The following is a 22911-nucleotide window of genomic DNA, read 5'->3' on the forward strand; positions in this document are numbered from 1 at the left end:
TCTGCCACCAATAGAGGTTGCAATCATACAAACTGAACTGTACAGGATTGGACTGAAGCCATAGGCCATCTACTCGATGAATCGTCGAGCTGAAGCCAAGGACAGCTTTCGGGATCAGTTGCTTCTGGTTCACTTCGTCAAGGGATCCACAACCATCAGCACATTACGCAACATCCGGGACTTATTCCGGGTAATCGTGAAGTGGGATCCCTACCGCCCGCAGTATCGTGATGTGACGCAATGTACAAAATGCCTTCGGTAACGTGGGTCCGCGTTGTGACAAGTGTGCTGGGGTGCCCACAACTGCGATCTACATCCATCCTGATGACGAGTTAACCTATTTCCTTCCAGCATTGCGAAAACGCAATGCACCCTTTTCTCGATTCTAGAGAAGGCCAGGTTTAAGATATCAACTTGGATCCCAAGAGACACAGAAAGACTGGGAAAAAATCTAATCGACTGTTTTTGCGCAAATCTTAAATGTTACATGTAACAAAATTACAACCGTGTAAACATAACAGGCCATGCTAATTTTTAGTCAGTCGAAATTAGATCCGAATCTAATGTTCTAACCTCTCCGGAATGACAACAAACTGCAAAACCATCTCCCTGCATGCCATCCCCGATTGACCAATCCGTACAAAACTTTGGGAAATTGAATGTGGGGTCGGAATGAGCAATTATACCAAATTTGGTTGAAATCTGAGGTGGTCGATTACAACGGATATGATCACTTGAGTGGGGATGACCCCTAAATAACCTTGAAAATTGATTTTTTTTTGAAAACCCAAGATAGAATATTTTAAGACCTTCTTTAAATTAATTGTTTTGACCAATACTAACATCCTATGAAGAAAAATCTGAAATGCATGTAAGTTAAATAATAAATGCCTTCGGACAGCGTGCAGCGTACTGGGAACCGGTAGAAAAAATCGATGGCAAACAGTTACCCAGGAGCGAATTCAAGAGTTAAGCAACACGGAATTCTAACAGTAGCTGCAACAAATTCCACCTCATTCAAAACCATTTTGGTCTTTGACTAAAGTCCTTAAAAAGAAGCCAAAGTCTATTTCTCCTCTTGTCAGGTGTCAGCTGGCTCCGGCGATAGAATTTTACTGAGTACTCCAAGTGAAAAACTCTGTTGCCAAGGGAATCGCCGAGGTCGATCGATCAGACCGGAGGAAGAAAAAATCACCACCAAGGGATCTAAAAACATAAAGGCCCCCAGATTCGATAGCACGTTTAATATCAAGCTGAAGCACTTCAGCTACGGCTCATTAACTTTTATAGCAAACCTGTTCAACCGGTGTTTGGAGTTTGGCTACTTCCCTTCAAGGTGGAAACTAGTTAAAGTTATTCCAGTGCTGAAACCGGGAAAGGATCCTGCTGTTTCCAAGAGCTAACGGCCCATCTCTTTGCCCTCGCCAAGCTGTTTGAGAAGTCAATCCAAAACCGGATTCTTATGTCGTTTGCTGATGAGAATGGTGTCTTCCTGGAGGTACAGTTTGGATTTCGCAAAGAAAGGTCCACCATCCATCAACTCCATCGAGTTACCAACATAATCCAGCGAAATAAGCCGGCTTCCAAGACGACAGCAAAGGCGCTCTTAGCTATCGAAAAAGAATTCGACCATGTGTGACACGACGGCCTGGTGTTCAAGCTGCATCGATACAATTTTCCGATGTATCTTATCAAGATCATCAGAAGCTATCTGTCAGGCAGAGTGTTCTGGGTATCTCTAAATAGTGTCTGTTCGCAAACATTTAAAATTCCTGCAGGTGTGCCTCAAGGAAGTATCCTGGACCCCATTTTGTATAATATATATGGGTCATTCCAGGCGAAGTGTTCGAGTCCCGTGTAATCGACCTTCACGAATTTGAACCAAATTTCGCCAGATTGTTCGTTTTCGGTCAGAAAGCAGAAATCGAAAATTTGGTGCCGATCGGACATTCCCTCGATTAATAGGAGCACCTCCATTTTTAAGGAAAATACCCTTTTTTGTCAAAACCTCTTATTTTCTTTTGCTTATATCTCCGGAAGTATTGGGTTTAGAGACACTATTTTCAAATTTTCAAAGGAAATTACTCAAGAAATTCGAAAAAAATATTATTTTTAAGCACCAGTGCTGCCAAATATTTTTAAACTCAATTTGAAAACTAAATTTTCATTTTTCTCTCAATGAAGACATTTTGATATCAAAAATTCCAACTTCATCGTGTTTCGCAGATTTTTTTACATAAGAATCACTCATCACCCCGAAGTATTCTTTACCGATCCCTAGTTATAGCGTTTTAAATCAAGCAATACCCCATTTTTTATGTAAAACTATAAGCAAAATAACTTTTTTTAAAGCAGTGATTCTCTATGCAATGTAAAACTATATCGGGAAAGCATTTAAACTATATATAGCAAAGTTTTTCTTATTGTGTTGCCAGCTTTTCAGTTTTTCGTTTGATTTATAACACTAGATGAGGAAATGTTACTTCTAAAAGGCGTAAAATATACGTTAGTTGTTTGATCATAGCCTTGTAAACTATTTTTTATCTCGCTAATAGACATGAGCTTCCTTGTTTATCGCGTTTCTTGTTGCTAGGAGACTAATATTCCCTTAATTAATGTAACTAATCATGCGGGAAACTGAAAAGTTGGCAACACTGATAGGAAAATCCTTTTTATATACTGTATAAATGCTTTTCCGATATACCAAATTATTTTTACCTAAGAACCTAAAATTAAAAAAGGAGAAAACTTATCCAATTTAATTCTACTATGTATATTTTATTCACGATAGATACATATTTCGCCTACGACTTGCAGGCTTCCTCAGTGTCTGTTTTCGAACTCAGAACAGACACTGAGGAAGCATTTTAAGTAAAAAGAATATTTATAAGAATTTATTATTTAAAATATCTTGTTTATCAGGGAATACATCATGCAAAATACAAGAAAATCATATAGAGTGACCCGCTCGGAGGAATTAATGAGTGCTTGCAAGAAATCAGCAACGGTGTGGCAGTTAAAACAGCATGTCGCCAGTATGGCATTTCCAGATCAACGATCAAGTTTCGGCTAAGCAATTAATACAAAAACCAGTCAACACCTGGAACTGCTTCAGCACTTGATCATGCTGACGAACTTCAGCTTGTTGAATGGGTGAAGAAAATGACTCGGAAGGGATACCCTGTCACTAAATACTAGGGTTGGGACGATATCGATAAATCCGATAATATCGATAATATCGCGCATATTTTATCGATACGATATCCGATACGCAGCGTCCGAAATATATCGGATATCGATAATAAATTTTGTATCCTGTGAATGAGAGTTATACTTTGTAGGCGAAGGAAAATGAACTCTCATTCCTTTTGCTTAAATTTGCGTCTTAGGGAAGCTACCGAGAAATAAGCGATTTAACCCACTGTTAACCCTAGAGCGGTCGCGCTAGTGTACTGAGTACACGCGTTTTCGAAAAACGCGAAAAAATCATCGAAATTTTAATCAAATCACACCAGGTTTTGGTTGTATTCGAAGATCTACTCTTCCTCTTTCTAATGATGCCAAAATATAGAAAAAAGAAATAAAAAAGTGGTCGAAAGATGCTTGTAAAAATGGTGTGTCCGCGCGCGTGTACTCAGTACACCAGCGCGACCACTAACGTAACTTTTTTGAAATGAAAAAAGTTACGCAAGCGGTCGCGTCGTGTACTGAGTACACGGCGGGCAATAACTCAAGTTTGTGAATAGATAGAAGGTTGAGACTTTCGACAAAGTTGCTTATCTAGTTAAGACACATCCCGTGATATACAACAAAATTCGGAACTGATTCGCTAGATGGCGCTAATAATGAAGCAATTAAATTCATTTAAGAATATTTTAAAACCGTAATGAGCTAAAAGGTTACTATTTACTACAAAGTTGTTTGTAAAGCCAAGACGCATTTGGTAACGAACTCTGAAGTTTGGAACTAGTCCGCTAGATGGAGTATACGGTGAAATTTAATTCATTTGGCGATATTTCCGAACCATGACGAGATAGAAGGTTGATGTTTTCGACAAAGTTGTTTATCATGTCAATATGCTTCCGATGAAGGTAAATTAAATTCGGAATGAAGTAGTAGTAGGTGGAGATGATGAGAAAATCAAATTATTTTCGGAATATTGCGGAACCATGATGGCATAGAACACTGCTGTTCGCTACAAAGTGGTTTCTGTAGTCAAAACACGTTAGATAACGTATCGTTGTCCTTTTCATCATCGATTGCGTTGTCAATTCCAGTCAATCAACAGCTATTTTTATGGTTTCCTGAAAGAAGCAATTGATACGTATTGCTTCAACTTTTATCAAAAGACAAGATGAAGAGCACAGACTGATCAAAATGCTTTTGACGAAGCAATTTCGTCGTCTACATCGTCTATATAGAAATATCACCAGAACAAGATTCCTGGAAACCCGTGCTGCGTTTCCATCACATTCATAAAAAAATATTTTAGAGTGTTTGAGTCCCTATTCTTCCCAGGGTCGCTAATAGGTTTATTCGAAAACCTGGCAAACACGAATAAATGTCAAAATCTGGCGATCAATTTGACCGATGGGGAGGACTTTTTCGGGAAACGTCTTGCCAGTTTTGATCAACGCCGATACAAAATGTTGTCTGAAATTAGGAGCGATGACTCCTTTGCAGAACGGAGTAACAAAAATCTGGCAAAAATCTGGGACATTACCAAATATCTGGAAGATTTAGAACTTTGTCTGGCATGCAATAAAAAATCTGGTAAAATCTAGATTTATCAGCAAAGCAAAACCATGCATGGATATAAACGTCCTTCAGAACTTGACCCTTCTTTATCGATAGATATCGCTGCCGGTTATTAGAGTACAGGAAAATCACTGGGCTAGTGCAAAGATCCTATTAACTCTGAAGCGGCACCGCCCAGTCGAGACTCGAACATACGACGAGTGGCTTGTTGGGCCAGCAACGTATCCCGGAGTTAACTTGGCAGACAGGCATAATGGCAACGTTGATGCTTGCAATTATTAACGTGTGCGTGATGATAAAACCAAAGCTATTTGTTTTGCTAACACGACAACACGACTGAAGTGCACTCTCTTGATACTCATTTGCAAAACAGCTTGCTTTTTTCATTGGGCTCGAATTCTTTACTCTTTCCTTGTATTACGTGTGTGTTATTTCCGTAAGTGACCGTAATAAGAATATTATAGAATTGTTAGGAATCTAATGTACATTTTTCATTCTCATTATCACAGCAGGAAATAAAACAAACAAATGCTCGTTTTGTATTGTTTTATGGTAAGTGTCAACATAATTCTAACATTCTAATGTTTAAAGCATTACCTCAACATACCATAGCAAGCTTCCCTAATAACATACTCATTATAAAACTGTACAACTAATTGTTATACAACTAATGTGAGTCATTAATAAATTGATTTAAATAAAAGTATCGTAAGTGTGCTACTTGGGTAAGTTGAATAAGTATCATGTATCCCTAGGTGATATGTGCATTATTCAGTTTGTCAACATTGTCGATGATTCACAAACTCTGTTTTGGGAAAATCGTCAAAAGAATACTATTTACAAACATTTTGGTGTTCTTTTCCAGACCAGATAAGCCATTTTACCGTTTATTCGACATAAGCTGAGATATCGCAAAAAGAAATATGATTTTACCAACTGCGACATCTAGCGGGACAGTTCTGAATTTGACCGATCATTTTCAAATTCGTCTTGTCTAGACACACAACTTTGTCAAAAACCGCCACTTTCTATCGTATCATGGTCATGAGATATCATCATAAGATTATAATATGACCACGCGCGCCACCTACTGAGACAGTTTCAAACTTTGTTATGAATTTCCAAATGTGTCTTGTTCGAACAAATAACTTTGTAGAACACAATAACAGTCTATCTCGTCACGACTCTGAGATATTCCAAAAAAAAAACTCAATATGCTCGTTATAAGCGCCATCTACCGTATCAGTTCCGAATTTTGTTATCCGCAGTCAGATTGATCTCGTCCAGATAAACAACTTTGCCAAAGACAGCAATCGTCTATCTCTTCTCAGTCCCGAGATATTAGAGATTCTAGTATCGAGATTCTAGAATCATTTGTTTTGGTCGCCATTTGCGCCATCTAGCGGATCAGTTTTCAAACTTTATTGTTCGTTTCCAGATGCGTCTTAAATTGATAAACAACTTTGTCGAAAACCGCAACCTTCTATTTCATGTCAGTCCTGAGATATAGGCAGTATTATTCGCCGTGTACTCAGTACACGACGCGACCGCTTATGTAACTTTTTTTAACGCGACCGCTCTAAGGTTAAAAAGTTTTACTCGTTAACTAAAAAAGCAAATGTCGGAGGGACGGTAAGTCATCAATTGTAGAATCATCGTTTCAAAAAAAAATATTAATATATGCCTGACCGCATTTCAAGGTCATGACTAAGGTCACGAGTTTGGTCAATTTGGTCAAATGTCGGAGGTTTGGTGTACTTTGTTAGAACAAGTACTACGATGTAAAATTGGAACATGTTATTTTGAAAGGTAACACAGTAAATTTAAGTTTATTTGGAAAAGTATCCAGTCAGATAAAAAACAACTCGAAGACCCAAAAATAAAAAAAAAATTGCATTATGCAAAAGCTTTGGAGCGTTTTTCAAAGTATCGGAACTATAAGCATGTATGTAGTCAAATGTGCAGATTAAATTTAGTTTAATTTGAATGTAAGAGCAGATGATTCCATATTTGGCTAAAAATGGGCAAATTTCTACTTACAGTTAAAAAACTTGTTGAAAATTGTTTTTCATTAAAATATCGGTTATCGGTACGATATCGATAATTTAAAATCCGATATCGAGCGATACCGATATTAGATACAAAATGATATCGCGATAACGATAAACTACTGTTTTGCCCATCACTACTAAATACCGTATCATGAACAAAATAATTCGCAAATCGAGACTGGTAGTGAGCTGCAAATTAGAGCTCTAACTCCCCTGAAAACGTTTCCAGTAATCGGACGCAGAAGCAAGTATTTCTCGATAGGATTTTCTCGACGAATCCGATACCAAGAATGCAATAATTTGGACTTTGCTTACATTAAATTTTGAATATTTTATCCTCCTGCCTGAGGATATTTGCTAACGTTTCAACTATATTAAATCGAATATTTAAATTTCACGTCCGATATAATCAATAAACATGAAGACTGATAACTGTAATGTTAAATGATAAACGGAGGGTATTTTTTTACAGTAATTAAATTTGGCTGAAGTCTTCCAAAAAAGCATAATTAAAAAACGGATTTAAACCATTTAAAGTCGTGATTGACTTTATATTCAAATTTACGATCTCATCCCATGATAAATTTCTGATATTAAATGAATTTAAATACTAAAAGAAGACTGCACTATCATCCTGGTTGAATGAAGCTTAGAGTGTCCAAAATATATTCGTTGATATTTGCCGTGTCCAAAATACATTTTCGACACTGTCTAAAATAAAGTGAAAAGGTCCAAAATATGAAAACTACATAGTCAATAAAAATGTCTATAGCACATTTTTATCGACAAATAGATGACCCAAAACTTTGCCATTTAGGTAAGTTGTTCTAAAAGAGAGTCGTGCTTGAATTGCATAACAGAAGAAGCTAATAAATAATTTATTCCAATAAATGTAAATTACTTCCTCTAGGGGTCCAAATTCGGTTGGTTACCCTATTCGTTCTAATTTTATTGACTCAATTTTATCTTTTTTTTGTCACTTGTATGCTACACACCAATATAACTTAATTTGATAATTATTTGATTTTTGACGTAGGACTACGTCTTTGTTTACTCTCTGGGACTGGATAGCACTTTGTGAAAACGAAAAGAAGTGTAACGTTGGAATGAAAGATTTCAAATGCTAATAACTACTAAACTACTGAACGAAACTGAACAATTTATATGTCGTTAGAAAGATAAAATGACCAGCAATTTTATGAGGGGGCGAAGGGGCAATTTTATGGACGGCGTAAGAGGGGGGCTCCTATACAAATGAAATACAAATTTCCTCAAAACTCGAAAACTAATCAAGCAAATGGAACCAAATTTGGTATGTTGGGGTTTTAGAAGATAGCATTTTTTCTATGATGTACTGAGACCCCTTTCCCTTCTAATAGGGAGGGCTCCCGTACAAATGAAATACAAATTTCTCATAATTCGAGAACTAATCAACCAAAGGAACCAAATTTGGCATGTGCGTGTTTTTGGAGGAGAGACTTTTTTCTATGGTGTGCTGAGACCTCTTTCCCTTCTAAGAGGGGGGGCCTTCCATACAAATGAAATACAAATTTCTTCTTAACTCTAGAACTAATCAAGCAAATGGAACCAAATTTGGCATTTGGGGGCTAATGGAGGCATGAATTTATTTTATGATGGTTTGAGACCCCTCATCTCTGTGGTCGGAGGATAAATCAGAAATTTTTGCGTATGTGTCATATTTTTTGCTATGTAACAAGCGGTAAGCTGTGAAAGTAAACTAGTATTAGACCTTCTCGGAGCAAGACATTGAATCGACGCCGTTAACTTACGTGCCTGTTGCCATTCATGTCAAAAGTAGTGATGTCCGGTAATCGCTCGATTAATCGAGTAATCGATTAGAGCATGGAATAAAATAGAATAATTTGTAATCGAATACTGCCGGCACGAGTAATTCCGTAATCGAATAGTTCAAAGGGGATAAAAAATGCGAATAATCCCCATAATTGTCCGATTAATCGAATTTTTAAACGAATAGTTCGAATATTTATGGTCGCTACTAGCACGATTACTGAACTAATCGATTATTGCATACAACGCTAACCGATTAATCGGTAATCGAATAATTGAAAATTTCGGACATCACTAGTCAAAGAAGAACATTCGTATGGCACGTCATATTTGCGATGAACGTGCTTTGGCTTTAATGATATTTGTAACCAGTGGCCCTTTTAAAGGTCACAAGCGAGTAAAAGTAAGATTATTGAAACATGTCACAACAACATACAATAATCTGTGGGCTGGTCATTCATTACTATTTCAATCTTTATGATGCACACTAGTGATTTTTAAAAGAAACCTTTCATGTCTCAATGGTTGCAGGCATTGTACTTATGAACCCCCGTTCACGTATTTTCAAAGCCACCATCGCATTCAATGAAGAATTGAATCTGAATATTTCGCTCTTCACTTAAACAATGGCACTCACAGATTCTTACATATGCCGCAAATGCAGTTTACATTAGTCTTTGATCTAAGTAGCTGATATAGTTCTACGTCACCCATTCGTACAACCCTTAGGGCTGTATACCTTGTAGTTTTTCAATCACGTCTCTGTTTCATTTTTTCTTTTTTTTTTTTCCTTTTTTTCGGGTTATCCAACTGGTCGCTTAATAGCGTATAAAACTCTGCGCTGGGCCCTTTTGTGATGTCAACAAAGTGTCAGGGAGACCTCAAACATCAGTTCTACCTGACGAGACAGGCACTGGCGCCCACTAAAACACAGGTAGAGCCCCAAGCATAGCCGTCACGCCTATACCCGCAGGCGGAGGCGTTTCGGCCCTGCGCGGACTCCACGAACTGACTCTAAGATCTCTCTGCCAAAGGCCGGAATGTCATATTTTAAATATAATGATGATGATGACGATGATGATGATAATGATGATGATGAGAAGAAAAATAATAGATCGAATTTGTAAATGTGCTTTGGACTTTTTGTACCACTCGAGCTGCAATATGTGGTATAGTGAAGAAGTGGAGGATTCGTCAGCCCCGCCTGACACCGGTCTTCAACCGAGCGCCCGCTTTCAGTTTTCCAACACAAACAACCACAAATGAACCAATAGGTAAGACAAATTTCGGAGCATTAGTGGTTATCAACTTATCAGGGCAAATTTAATCTTTCATCCCCTTAGCATTCACAGTGCATTCCCACGATACAAAGCAAATTGAGCGCAGCACAAGCTGGACGTTCGCGGTAGTCGACAGAAGCTTCAAAATATAGAGACTCGCCCGCCTTCCAACCCTCGAGACCAAAGTGCTGTAAAGCTCTGGGCTTAAACAGAGCCCGCGGGCGGCCATCAGAGCTCAGAACAGCCACGAGGCCAGTGCAAAAATCCTACTCTATCTAGCAGCACAGCCTAGCCGAAACTCGAACACGCGACACGAATTGACTTAATTTTCCCATCTGCTACCTAAGAAGTGCTATTACCCGTAATCATTACAGAGTGGTCCTTCGGCATCCAATCGGATCTGGTATCCCGCTTACATACCCTTGCTAACCCTAAGCCCCCGACCAACTCAATCAATCCGACATTTTTCGGAGATATTTGTGACAGTTGTAATAAATAGGGATGAATCCCAGAAAACTTCATCTATTGTCAGAGATCCCCATACTGGCCTTATTCTTAAACGGAATAAAAGCACTTTCTGAACAACGCAACAATCACATTTGGTAAATTTTTACCCCGAGTCCCACTTGAAATCACAAAAGTATTTTGATATATATTCACATTCAGAAGTAAACGTGACCGCTGTTCATTTACTGATTAGTTAAAAAGCCCTACACCACGACAAGGTTCAGTTTTATCGTAGGGGTCTCTGTTTCATTTTTTCTAAATTATACTTAAATATTGCGGAAACTGGTTTGTATTTCGTCAGCTTTGTTGAGTGATTTTTTTAAGAAAAAATCAAAGCCTCGGGCTCAAACGTCTTCCTGAAACTTGACCCTTCATTATCGACAGTCTTCGCAGCCGGCTATTAGAGTACAGAATTATTACGGGGCTAATCCATTGGTCCTACTGACCAATACTATACAGCAAAACATACGACGACTGGGTTGTTAGACCAGCATCGTACCTCGAAGCTAACTGGACGGATATGTGATGAGATTTTAAATAGATTCAAATTCAGCATAATTCTGATTTTATTTCAAATTTTTTGCATTTCAAAAATCTATTCTTTTAATCTGAAATCTGAAGTTTGCCCTTATTTCGTGTGAAGTTTGATTTTTTACTGTCTAGGTTTTTCGATTTACATATATTGTTTCATGCCCAGTTTGGTTCAACATAATGTCAATTTTGTCATTATTCTATTCGTCCAAATATCAATTGCGCTTTTCAAGAATAAGACTCATTTGAATTTAGTGATAGTTTTGATCAATTATACGGCTATTTACCAATATGAACGATATAAATTTAAGGCAACGTGGTTGCAAAAGTCTAACTGAAACCCCCGACAACGATATCTAGAATTCGATAATTTTGCCACCTAATCTTTGCACGTTTAATCCAGTGTCATAAAAACCAATTTTGTTTACTGTACACATCACATTACGATACCCCGCCAACTGACATTTACGAGCTTTGTTTTGCGTCGCGAAACCAACGCTGGAAAAAAGGATTTTCTCTTCCAACTGACAGTTGCGAAACAGCGAGTCGCCGTCGTTCAGAGCGGAGCGCACTACAGCATTTTCTCCCACAGGAACTGTGTGCTGCGTGCTGTCATATCCCTTTCTCCACCACATGCCAATGCCATTCTCTCGAATAATGACGACGTCATGCAGCCACTCGTTCGATCGGAGAGCCACCCCCAAAGTGTGAGCATAAATTCTGACAAGAATTTTTATTTTTTCATGTTCGCATCACAGCACATAAGCACAGCGAAAAATGTCAAATGTGAGATAGCATCCAGGATGGAGTTATGTAATCGAGAACAAGGATTCCCCCACCCGAGGCCCTATTTGCTACACACATCGCGATTCATAACGGATTAATCAACAAAATTTCTTCTGCACTACTGTCCTCTTGCTACGATGACCACTTGTCGATTGATTGGCTCGGTTGGTACTTACATTGAACATTTCACTTTTGTGCTCACGGTCCTTCGGACGTTTGTAGGTGATGGCTTCCTCCAGAAGCGCCTTGAGATCACTCTCCGCCATGTTATCGATCTGTGGGTTAAGAAAAGAAAAAGAAACGATAGCATTAGTGAAGTTGATAACCGAATAGAACATTTATGATTGCGTTGGTTTCACCAATAAAAAAAAATCTGTGGGAACCTTATGAGGGCCTAACCTTGCATTGTACGAGATTTGCAGAGCCCACATCGTCGCTGTTGGTGTTAATCGGGTGGAGTTCGGTTCGGAGGGTGCAAATTACGTCTATTATATCAATCATTTCGTGAAAATTATACACGGTATCCATTTGGATGGTGCGTTCCAGTCGCTGGCTCCGAGAGTCAAAACGCACACGTGATCCAATCGAGGACAGTGCACAACCGACATCGAATGATTTTTTTTTTGCTAACAATCCATCGAGAAAAAAAGAAACAGAAACGACTATGTACAGAAGAGGGTCTTTTTGACGTGATCCTCGCGTCACACTCAGGCTCTACTACTGACTGGATTGGATTGCAGAGGCAAGCGAATCGCCGTGGCGTTCCGCGAGTGTGCGAGACAAAAGAGCAGTAGAGAGTCCAGCCTGGATGGAAATTTCAAAATCATATGTTCTAGAGACATGCGCACTAGAGTACACTAGGTTGGCAGAACTTTTCCGAGACAACAGAGTGAAAGAAACGTCAAGCCTTTGCCTTTGCCTATGGATACGCAGCAGAATCGGTTGAGCGTACAGTTCGGTTCTGTAAATATACTGATTCTACTGAAGTCGTTTGTTGCATAAACAGAAAATACTGTCTATTCATTGATAAGTGGTGGACTTTTTCCCTTTTTTTCTATTTTGTAATGTGCGATTGTGGTCATAAGCGCAGTGATGAAACCAAATCGCAACTCAGGCTGTGGCGATAAGATAACGGATGCCAGGCTGTGAGTCACCATCGCCGCTACCAACTAGCAGCGGCACCGGCAGTGTATCTTCTTTCTCTGATTGCGGATGTGAAGGCAAAAGCTTCGACAGTTAGGTATGTATCGTTACAAGACTAACTTTGGCGGTAGTTTTTGCCAAACCAACGAACGGATTGACACAACAGCCAAAGCATAAAACACTTCACGCTTGTTGGAGTCCTTCCTTTTTCATTGTCAAAAAAGATGCCGCCCCCACTTGAAAACAGGTGTTGGATTTCGATTGATCGGTTATCGTGGGCTGTTGGTTGTGGAAGGTGGAGAGCTGCAATTGAATTGAAATCATTTACTTTAACAGAAGAGTCATGCATTGATAGCTCTTTCGGTCGTTGCAAACGGTAGTCGGAAGAATTTAGTAGAGGAAAGAACCTAAATGAAGAAATTTTTTTCGGCTGGAGGTGTCTCCTAATCTTACCAGCTTTAAAATATGATTCATGGTACAAAGCTTGCGCTTTCCCAAATTTATAGGTACAACTGTTTGTCATTCTTGGAATGAATCAGTCAAAGTGCAAGCAACTTTAGGTTGATTACGTTTAAAGTGACCAAAAATGTTAAAACTGCATTAGTAAATAAAGTTATTTTCGTTACTTATTAGACGGTAAGCCGAACAGAACTAAATATTAAGGAAAATCGAACAGGAGATCCAAATTTTTTCCAGGGAAAATTCACTGCAACGGATTTCAAGATCACTTACGGTAAGCGAGGAAAAAAATATCAGCAGCTGTTGTAGATCCTCAACACGTATAAGGGTTCCCTTGGCAGCCTGGAGCAAAAGGTCCACAGGGAAAAGTAAACCTCCAAAATGTGGTTCCTAAATGCTTCGACCGTTTCGTCACAGCCGATGAAAGCTGTCGATTTTATGTTTTAAAAATATTGTCGTCTTGTATGTCGTCAGCAAGTTTTTGATTGATGACTTAATTTTTTGACGTTAAAAATCATAATAAAAGCTCTATTACAAAAGTTCAGTCATTAAACGTACATAAAGACATTGAACATTTGACTTAGTCGCGTGGGCTCGATAATCTATCATAACAGTTTGACAGTTGTTATCTAGGAGTTTGAATTGAATTTGTTGACAGACTGTCGGTATGATATGGGGAAAATAAATAAACAAGCTCCCATTACAGCTCAAGTCATCCCAAATTCCTACCTACAGGGTGGCGCAACTCAATTTATGATTTCAAATGCCTGGTTTTTCTGTTTTCCTAGCCATTTTTTGAAAAATTGCTGGTTTTTGAATACAGTTCAAAATTCTCTACAAGAGAATATGAAATGGGAAAGACAACTGGTAAGAAGCTAAGTAAGGAGTAAGGACATTCAACGATGCATTCAAGCTATAAATCGAGCCTACTTTTCCCTCCGCAAGACGTTTCGATCAGGGAGCATACGCCGCCGCACAAAGCTGACGATGTACAAAACGCTAATGAGACCGGTAGTCCTCTACGGACTTAAAACAGTAACTTTGCTTACGGAAGACATACGTGCACTTGCCGTTTTTGAACCAAAGATGTTGCGGACTTTTTTGGCGGAGTGCAAACGGAAAGCGGAGAGTAGCGGAGACGTATGAATCACGAAATACAGGCACTGTTTGGAGAGATTCCCATCGTACATCTGGCGAAAGTTGGTAGACTACGGTGGGCCGGCCACGAAGCAAGGATGCCGGACGACTGTGTAGTGAAATCCGTTCTCTTCAAGAACCCCACCGGCACCAGGAATAGAGGGGCTCAACGTGCACGATGGCTCGATCAGGTTGAAGCCGACTTACGTGTGATGAGACGCGCAACGAATTGGCGACGAGTAGCCCAGGACCGAGTACAATGGTGAGGAATTCGTGATACGGCAAGAGCCACCCCGGATCTCGGCTGAATAAGTAAATAAGTAACTGGTAAGAAGGGGGGCTCTGTAGCCGCAAGGTTACCGAGTCTGCTTTGACAAGCGAATGGTCGTGGTTTCGAATCTTAGTAGAATCAGGCCATTCGATGTCAAAGTGACTTAGCATGGGTTTATTCTCTGGCCCCTCATCACCCTTCCTTCATGCTGAATTATACATTATCCCGAAGACGCTTCTTATGGTTAGTATGCTGGTATGAGGACCTATTGAGGTAATGGTTTTGAACCTCACGAGGACTCACCAGTGCTAACTATAACGAGGCGAAACAGGTTTGGTATAGTAGGGCATGCATCGAAGCAAGGGTAAAACCCTCAACACATAAGCACGCATAAAAAAATATAAGCTTTTCGTTTACTCAATAACGATAAAGCACAGAAATGCGGTGCAGAATACAGCATACACCCGGGCAACATTACAATAGATCAGTAATGTTGTGGTCAAAGTGATAAGCCCATACAAAAAAAACTGGCGCTTTGGCAACTGGCAAATACCTCTGGTCATTACAAACCCCTTCCTAGCGCCTCATGTGGCCATGCCCGGTAAAGCTTTATCCTTAAAATTCAGTATGTAGCTGAGCTATGAGGTACGATGCTGCGTTCACTAATCTAACAGGGTGGCAACTCGATACGAAAAACGAAATTCCCTGATTTTTCCAGGTTTTTCCAAGTGTATTTAAAAAAATTCTAGATTTCATATTGCGATATAATTTTACCCGGAAGTGTGTTTTACTCATTCATATTTGAATTATTTTTCGATCAACGAGGAAGTGAGAAAAGTTATCCATTTACCGAAATTTTCTCATCCAAAATTCACTTCTATCTTTGTTTTCACATCACGTATCCTCTTCTAGAGCAGTAGCTACTGTTCCACCGTATGTTTGTTGTTACGAAATTCGTTGTCTTCAATGACTATTAAATGTGCGTTTCTTGCTTTCAATACAAGCGATTTTAAAATTTTTAATGACTTGAATTTATTTTAAATTTAATTTAATGACTTACACTTTCACGATCAAGTGGTTTTACCGCGCTTTTTACCATTAGCAAATTTCATACCTGACGAAATGACGTAAATTTCTCTTCGAGCCACATATTCGTTTTTCTGTAACCGATGTTAGCTAAAGTTTGACTCTAAAATAAAGTTAAATGGAAAACTTTCATTACAACATTTTTTCCGTATGCCAACCATTCTGCCTGACTTGTCAAGAACAATTTTCGTATATTTTTCACATACAGCGGGTCTTAACCCAACCTACCGAATTGGAGAAAGCTCCCCACTTACTCTATTTCCCTAGGCGGGTTTCCAATACTTTCTGCTATTCTGCCGACAGAAAAATTACACTCCGCACGTGAGTTTCTTATTCGTTCTTTTTTCTGCGCAAGTTAACTCGCAAGCTCATGCCCAAGCGGAGGGTGAAAAATTGATAAACAAAATTGATTTGGCGAAGAGTATCGCTCCACTCTTATCTTCTCGCAGCTTCGAACTCTATAGCGCCCATTGCGGTTAATTTTAGAACCCGCGATGGTGTCATAGACACGCGGAAATGTTCATATTTTTGATTTTCGTTCTCCGAGCCACAAGTAATGCAGGAAAAGCTATTTAATTGAGCTTGTGTTTAATTATAATTTCGCCGCTCGCCCTTGGTAAACTGGGCTGCGCATTCTAAGAAATATTTTAGTTACTTAATACCAGCGTTTGCTGTTCTTGTTTCTGACCAACGCGGCTTATTTTACTTTATATGAATTGATCGGCTTTTACTCCTCCGGGTCCAAGCCAGATCCTAAAATTCCTAACGTGGAAGGTAGAGTTGCTACACTCGTATTTTGGTTACAACTTGTAACCTTCATTAGCCAGTTTAACGACTGTCGTGAGACAATGGAATTTCCCCACATTTTTCTCGATTATTCGAAATTCTACTAAGATTATCGATTTATAATTATTCTATAAAACGTTATTTCGCAGAAACGTCTTTGATGAGGTTTTTGGCTCTGTTCTGCGAAGAGAGTTACGGGAAAAGTCAAATTTTGTCGAGCTGCCACTCGCATTTACTTCGATGTTCTGCGAATCGAGTCACATGCCGCAAAAGGTCCGTCCAAAAACTCTAATGTTATTTGACTTGACTAACACCGAACGAAACGCGAGTGTCTGCAAATTTAAATTTGCCATATTTTCGCGAATCACGGAACTAATTATCGATGATCCAATCTATTGTGTGTGCGTCGTACTTCTTTACCGATTTCGAAGTGTGCTTGGCTACTAAATGAATCGATCATTGCGGTTGTTCGAAAACTTCCCTGATTATTCCAGGTTTTTCCAGGTCATTTCAAATCCCCTGATAATTCCAGGTTTTCCAGGTTTTTCCCGGTGTTTAATAAAATTCTAGGTTTCATATTGCGATATAATTTTAACTGAAAATGTATTTCGATCATTGATATTTGAATTGTTTATCAATCTACGAGGAATTGAGAAAAATTTCCTCACCTACTCTATTTCCCTAGGCGAATTCTTCAATCACTTTCTCTTATTCTGCCGACCAGCAAATTACACTCCTCCCGTGAGTTCCTCATCTGTTCTTTTTCCCGCGCAAGTTTATTCGCAAATTCAGGCGCAAGCGAAGCTTTAGTGCCCATTGCGGCTAGCTCTCGAACCCGCCGTGGTGCTTTTCCTGCCAGCCATGCGGAAATGTTCGTATGTTTAAATTTCGTTCTTCGAGCCATAAGCCATGCAAAAAAGCAGTTTAATTGAGCTAATTTTTAATTTCGCTTTACCACTGGTTTACCACTGGTAGCTGTTCTACTTTCTGACCAACGCGGCTTATTTCACTTTGCATGGATTGATCGGGATTTACTCGTCCGGGTGCAAGATAGAGCCAAAAATTCGTAACGTACTTCTTTATCTATTTCTAAGTGTTCTTGAATACTCAATGAATCGATCATTGGGGTTGTTTGAAAAATTCCCTGATTATTCCAGGTTTTTCCAGGAAGTTGCCACCCTGTGATATGTGTAGGGACGAGCGAGGGAATCTGATCACAAACGAGCACGAGGTGGTCGACACGTGGAAGCAGTTCTTCGATGAATACCTTAATGGCGAAGTTGCAGAAGGAGATGTAACGGAAGGTAACCTAGAAGTGCTCATGGTAGATAGTAAAGTCCCCGACCGATTTCCGATTCCGACTGAGTTCGGAACTGATTTCCCAGAAGTCAAACGTGAAACCGGATTACTGAAGACCAACATAGCTGCCGGTAAGGACCGCTTGCCAGCAGAGCTTTATAAGTAACAGATTGTGTACAATTATTTGTACGAAAAAGTTTCAGAACGCATTTCTTCTACGCAACACGGATTTTTGAAGAGAATCTGTTACCAACGGGTGGCAACTAAAATTTCGGAATTTATTTCACAAGCTGTCAGCAGAAGACAAAGATATTTGAGGAAGATCTGATATACTGAAATTAAAGATGCATTATCCATTGTTAAGGAAAAATTAGTGTACATTTGAAAACGGTCCGTAATCGGCTGTTCGTCGAAGTTTCCGTTTGATGTCGGAACAGGAGCGTTGTACGGCCGTAATGCCAACTTTGCGAATGTATCTCTTGATTCTACCAATCGAATGTTTGCAATTCGTGGCTCTCGATTTGTCGGACTATGGTTTTGGGGTACAAATAGGATCGAATGGGTATTCAGGAACAATTCGGTTAAAACATGTATTGTCCATCCGCTAGATGGTTTTGTAGAAACGGAATCAAATTTTTTCCAGGTTCGTTTGTTCCGCAAGGTAGCCATCTGGGTCCATTGCTGTTAGGGCTGGTGATGAATAAACTTCCAGATATGTTATTCAATGCTTTAATTTTAATATATGCTGATGATGTAAAAATGTTCTTACCAATCAAGACAGACGCTGACTGTCTCAAACTACAACTTGACATGAATAACTTTGGAACGTTTTGCTCGAATAGCGACTCAGACAAATGTTCGGTAATGACATTTTTTTTTTCGAAAAATAAGGAACATCGAGTTTCCATACTCTTACAACGGCATTGTTCGCTACCCAGTAATTATTTTTGCTAGCTCACTTTCTGTTACAAATCATATAAACAATGTTATTAAGGACTGCCTTAAATTATACTCTCTTAAAACGATACGGACGAGCCCTAAAGGACCCGCATGTTTCGATTTCCTGGAAAAACCTGGAAAATCAGGGAATATCAGGGAACTCATTTACGGATCAGGGAAATCAGGGAATATCAGGGAATTTCGAAATATTATTTATCAGCTTCGGAATCGAGGTATTTTCCGGGTAAAATATACGCAGCTTGATCAGTTGAATTAAAACTTGTCCTATATGTGGTGGCGATTTCATTATTTTTTAATATGGCGTGAATTCTTTTATTTGTTTTGCGCCGTACAATTGTTAGATTTCACTCACCGTAGTGCTCGAAATCCGCTGTATACGACCTCACGTTTACCACGGCACCGAAAGAATGCGCAAAGTTCGAGTCGATGTCCTCTTTTAAAAATGGCAAATTAGGCCAGCCAACCACTCCTCTGACCTCGCTAATTACCTTCTTATTCATCCCCTGTGTTAGAGGCTTCACAGCTTGGCCATCGCTCACAATTCTTACCATGTTCCTACCTAAAAGTACTCTTTCCACCAGGCTGCTTGCTGTTTTATCAGTATGGAAGTTGCCAGCACTATCATCGCACAGCACAGGCATGGCTATTCCTCACCGTTTTGTAGATATTCCGAGTGTCGTTGCTGATGAATCTCCCCTTTACGCCGGCGAGGCTGTGTTCTTCATATTCGCATTATTTTAGACTGCGGGCTCTTTTCCCGCAGCCATAATCTTTTTGTATTTGTTTTTGTTCTGGCTTTTGTAGGCTTTTTGCCCTTAAGCAATAATTGAATTACAGTTATAAATTAAACATTGACTTTTTTTGTTTAGATTATAGTCACTTTTATCAGTTTTGGGTTATTCGTGACTTCTACGGGGTTGGGATTTGAACCCGTGTCCTCGGCGTGAGAGGCGTGAATGCTAACCACTATGTCGGGACTGACCCCTACATTGACTTAAGTAAATTATAAATACATAAAATCCTTTTCCTTTTTTTTTCCTTTTTTTCGGGTTATCCAACTGGTCGCTTAATAGCGTATAAAACTCTGCGCTGGGCCCTTTTGTGTTGTCAACAAAGTGTCAGGGAGACCTCAAACATCAATTCTACCTGACGAGACAGGCACTGGCGCCCACTAAAACACAGGTAGAGCCCCAAGCATAGCCGTCACGCCTATACCCGCAGGAGGAGGCGTTTCGGCCCTGCGCGGACTCCACGAACTGACTCTAAGATCTCTCTGCCAAAGGCCGGAATGTCATATTTTAAATATAATGATGATGATGACGATGATGATGATAATGATGATGATAACGATGATGATGATAATGATGATGATGAGAAGAAAAATAATAGATCGAATTTGTAAATGTGCTTTGGACTTTTTGTACCACTCGAGTTGCAATATGTGGTATAGTGAAGAAGTGGAGGATTCATCAGCCCCGCCTGACACCGGTCTTCAACCGCGCGCGCCCGCTTTCAGTTTCCCAACACAAATAACCACAAATGAACCAATAGGTAAGACAAATTTCGGAGCATTAGTGGTTATCAACTTATCAGGGCAAATTTAATCTTTCATCCCCTTAGCATTCACAGTGCATTCCCACGATATAAAGTAAATTGAGCGCAGCACAAGCTGGACGTTCGCGGTAGTCGACAGAAGCTTCAAAATATAGACTCGCCCGCCTTCCAACCCTCGAGACCAATGTGCTGTAAAGCTCTGGGCTTAAACGTCTCTTTAAGACTCGACCCCTTCCCATCGACAGAGCCCGCGGGCGGCCATCAGAGCTCAGGACAGCCACGGGGCCAGTGCAAAAATCCTACTTTATCTAGCAGCACCGCCGAAACTCGAACACGCGAATTGACCTAATTTTCCCATCTGCTACCTAAGAAGTGCTATTACCCGTAATCATTACAGCGTGGTCCTTCGGCATCGGCATCCAATCGGATCTGGTATCCCGCTTACATCCCCTTACTAACCCTAAGCCCCCGACCAACTCAATCAATCCGACATTTTTCGGAGATATTTGTGACAGTTGTGATAAATAGGAATGAATCCCAGAAAACTTCATTTATTGTCAGAGATCCCCATACTGGCCTTATTCTTAAACGGAATAAAAGCACTTTCTGAACAACGCAACAATCACATTTGGTAAATTTTTACCCCGAGTCCCACTTGAAATCACAAAAGTATTTTGATATATACCCACATTCAGAAGTAAACGTGACCGCTGTTCATTTACTGATTAGTTAAAAAGCCCTACACCACGACAAGGTTCAGTTTTATCGTAGGGAACAAGCTAGAACTGGACTCCGATTACCTACTTATAACATGGAGAAGAAAAAATCGAGCTTGTTCCAAACAATACAACTGTGGTTTTACGCCAAAACAAAATATCATTAAAGCAGCCTGCTATTATTATTATTGTAATAGTATAAGGCCATTACAAATATTTTATAAAGTTTTTGTCCTTCCGGTGTTGGGCCACTGAAGGGGGGGGGGCGAAAAAAAACAAAGAGATTTTTTTAATCGAGCAAAAAAAATATTGATTTTAGGCATTTTTATTTACAGTTTAAAAGTGAAAACCAAATCTATTCTTGCTTTTAAAATATACGTTATTATTTTCCATGCAAAAATCGGCCGAAAAAAGACAAAAGCAAAAGAAAAATTTTTCGGCCGATTTTCAGAAATTTCGTTGTTCGAATTTCCATTTTTGTTTCGTGCTAAAAGCATTAACTCAACTCGTACACTCAGTTTTCGAGTTTTTCAGGCTGTGGAGACAATTGATTTCATGAAAAAAAATTAACTCTTACCCTACAAATTATTATTTTGCCCCCCGATTTTTCAAACCAATTTCTAAGGGGGGAGGGGGGGGTGACAAAAACTTTTGAAATTATTTGCAATGGCGTAATTGTTTTGAATTAAAAGTGATCTATTTTCATTTTAGAATCTAATTTTTATATAGCAATAAATACCACTATTCCAATGGTAAATTTCAGTAGCAAACATGAAATTTCTTTTTGTACGCAAAACGGCCATAAATATTATTTAAATCTTTTTTTTTTCTGCGTTGTATATCGCAAAAAAGACGACTTAAACACGATTCTGGCGGCCGTATAAGACGATAGTGACAAAATTCAATTACGTGGTAATGAACTACGGAACCTATGTCAAGGTAACGACTTCTTGGGCACTAGTTTTGTACGGCCACCGCAAGGGGAAAAGGTGACAGAGTATTTCAAGCATATGAAACTGTTGAAGCAAGCTAAAGAATATCTGTTTCAGCAGGGTATGTATGTATACCTGTGGTTCGAAAAGCTATCTATTTATTGCCAGAAAATTTACGTAAACGAGTGTCTAGCTGGAAAAATGGCTGCTGCCTTACCGGAAGCAACATGGTTTTTTCGTGCTATTTTGGCCGAATTTGGTATCCTACCCTTACGGAATGAAGTCGTATGCCGTTAACAACTTATAGCTGGTACGAAAGAATGAAAGCCTGCCCAATTCGCCAGAGCTCTGCCCAACCAAATGAGAAGTAATGGGTCAACGTCATGCGGAACCTGAAGAAGACCAAAAACTGTTGGATGCGAGAATCAAGCATACTGGTGTTCTGCGGCGAATAAACAAAGTACAGAAACAGCACAACTATTCCAGCAAATGTTGCCCCCATTAATGTTTTTGGACTTAACGGGCAGTGTCAAATATATTGCCGCCAATGTTATGGGCAGTAACAAAACAAATATTGCCAATTTTTGCAAGTTTACCTGCTACTTTTTCAACAATAAAAATTAAATGTTCGCAGATATTTTGTTCAGGTAGCACAGCATAGGTATAAACATTTAACAGTTGATATTATTGTCAACATTTATAATATAATGCTTTGTTAATTTAATGCCTCAAGGCTTGGGGTTTGATTCCTAAAAATTTGGCAACTAAACAAGTTATACTCAAAATATGATAAATTCATCCGTGTACAGTAGACTCTCAGAAAAGTTAACTCTCTGAAAAGTTAAT

At 39.3% G+C, this 22911-nt stretch overlaps 1 protein-coding gene across 2 annotated transcripts in view; it reads right to left on the reverse strand.

The window, feature by feature from the left end:
* LOC128744262 (mucin-19) overlaps positions 1-22911 on the reverse strand; it is a 74164-nt gene that overhangs the window by 23654 nt on the left and 27599 nt on the right. For both annotated transcript variants that reach the window (XM_053841119.1, XM_053841118.1), the window contains exon 2: positions 11899-11997. In XM_053841119.1, coding sequence (XP_053697094.1) covers positions 11899-11988 — 90 coding nt within the window. In that variant the 5' untranslated portion in view covers positions 11989-11997. The remainder of the gene's footprint in view (positions 1-11898; positions 11998-22911) is intronic.

Source organism: Sabethes cyaneus, chromosome 3 (assembly GCF_943734655.1).
Source record: "Sabethes cyaneus chromosome 3, idSabCyanKW18_F2, whole genome shotgun sequence".
NCBI classification, from domain to species: Eukaryota; Metazoa; Arthropoda; class Insecta; order Diptera; family Culicidae; genus Sabethes; species Sabethes cyaneus.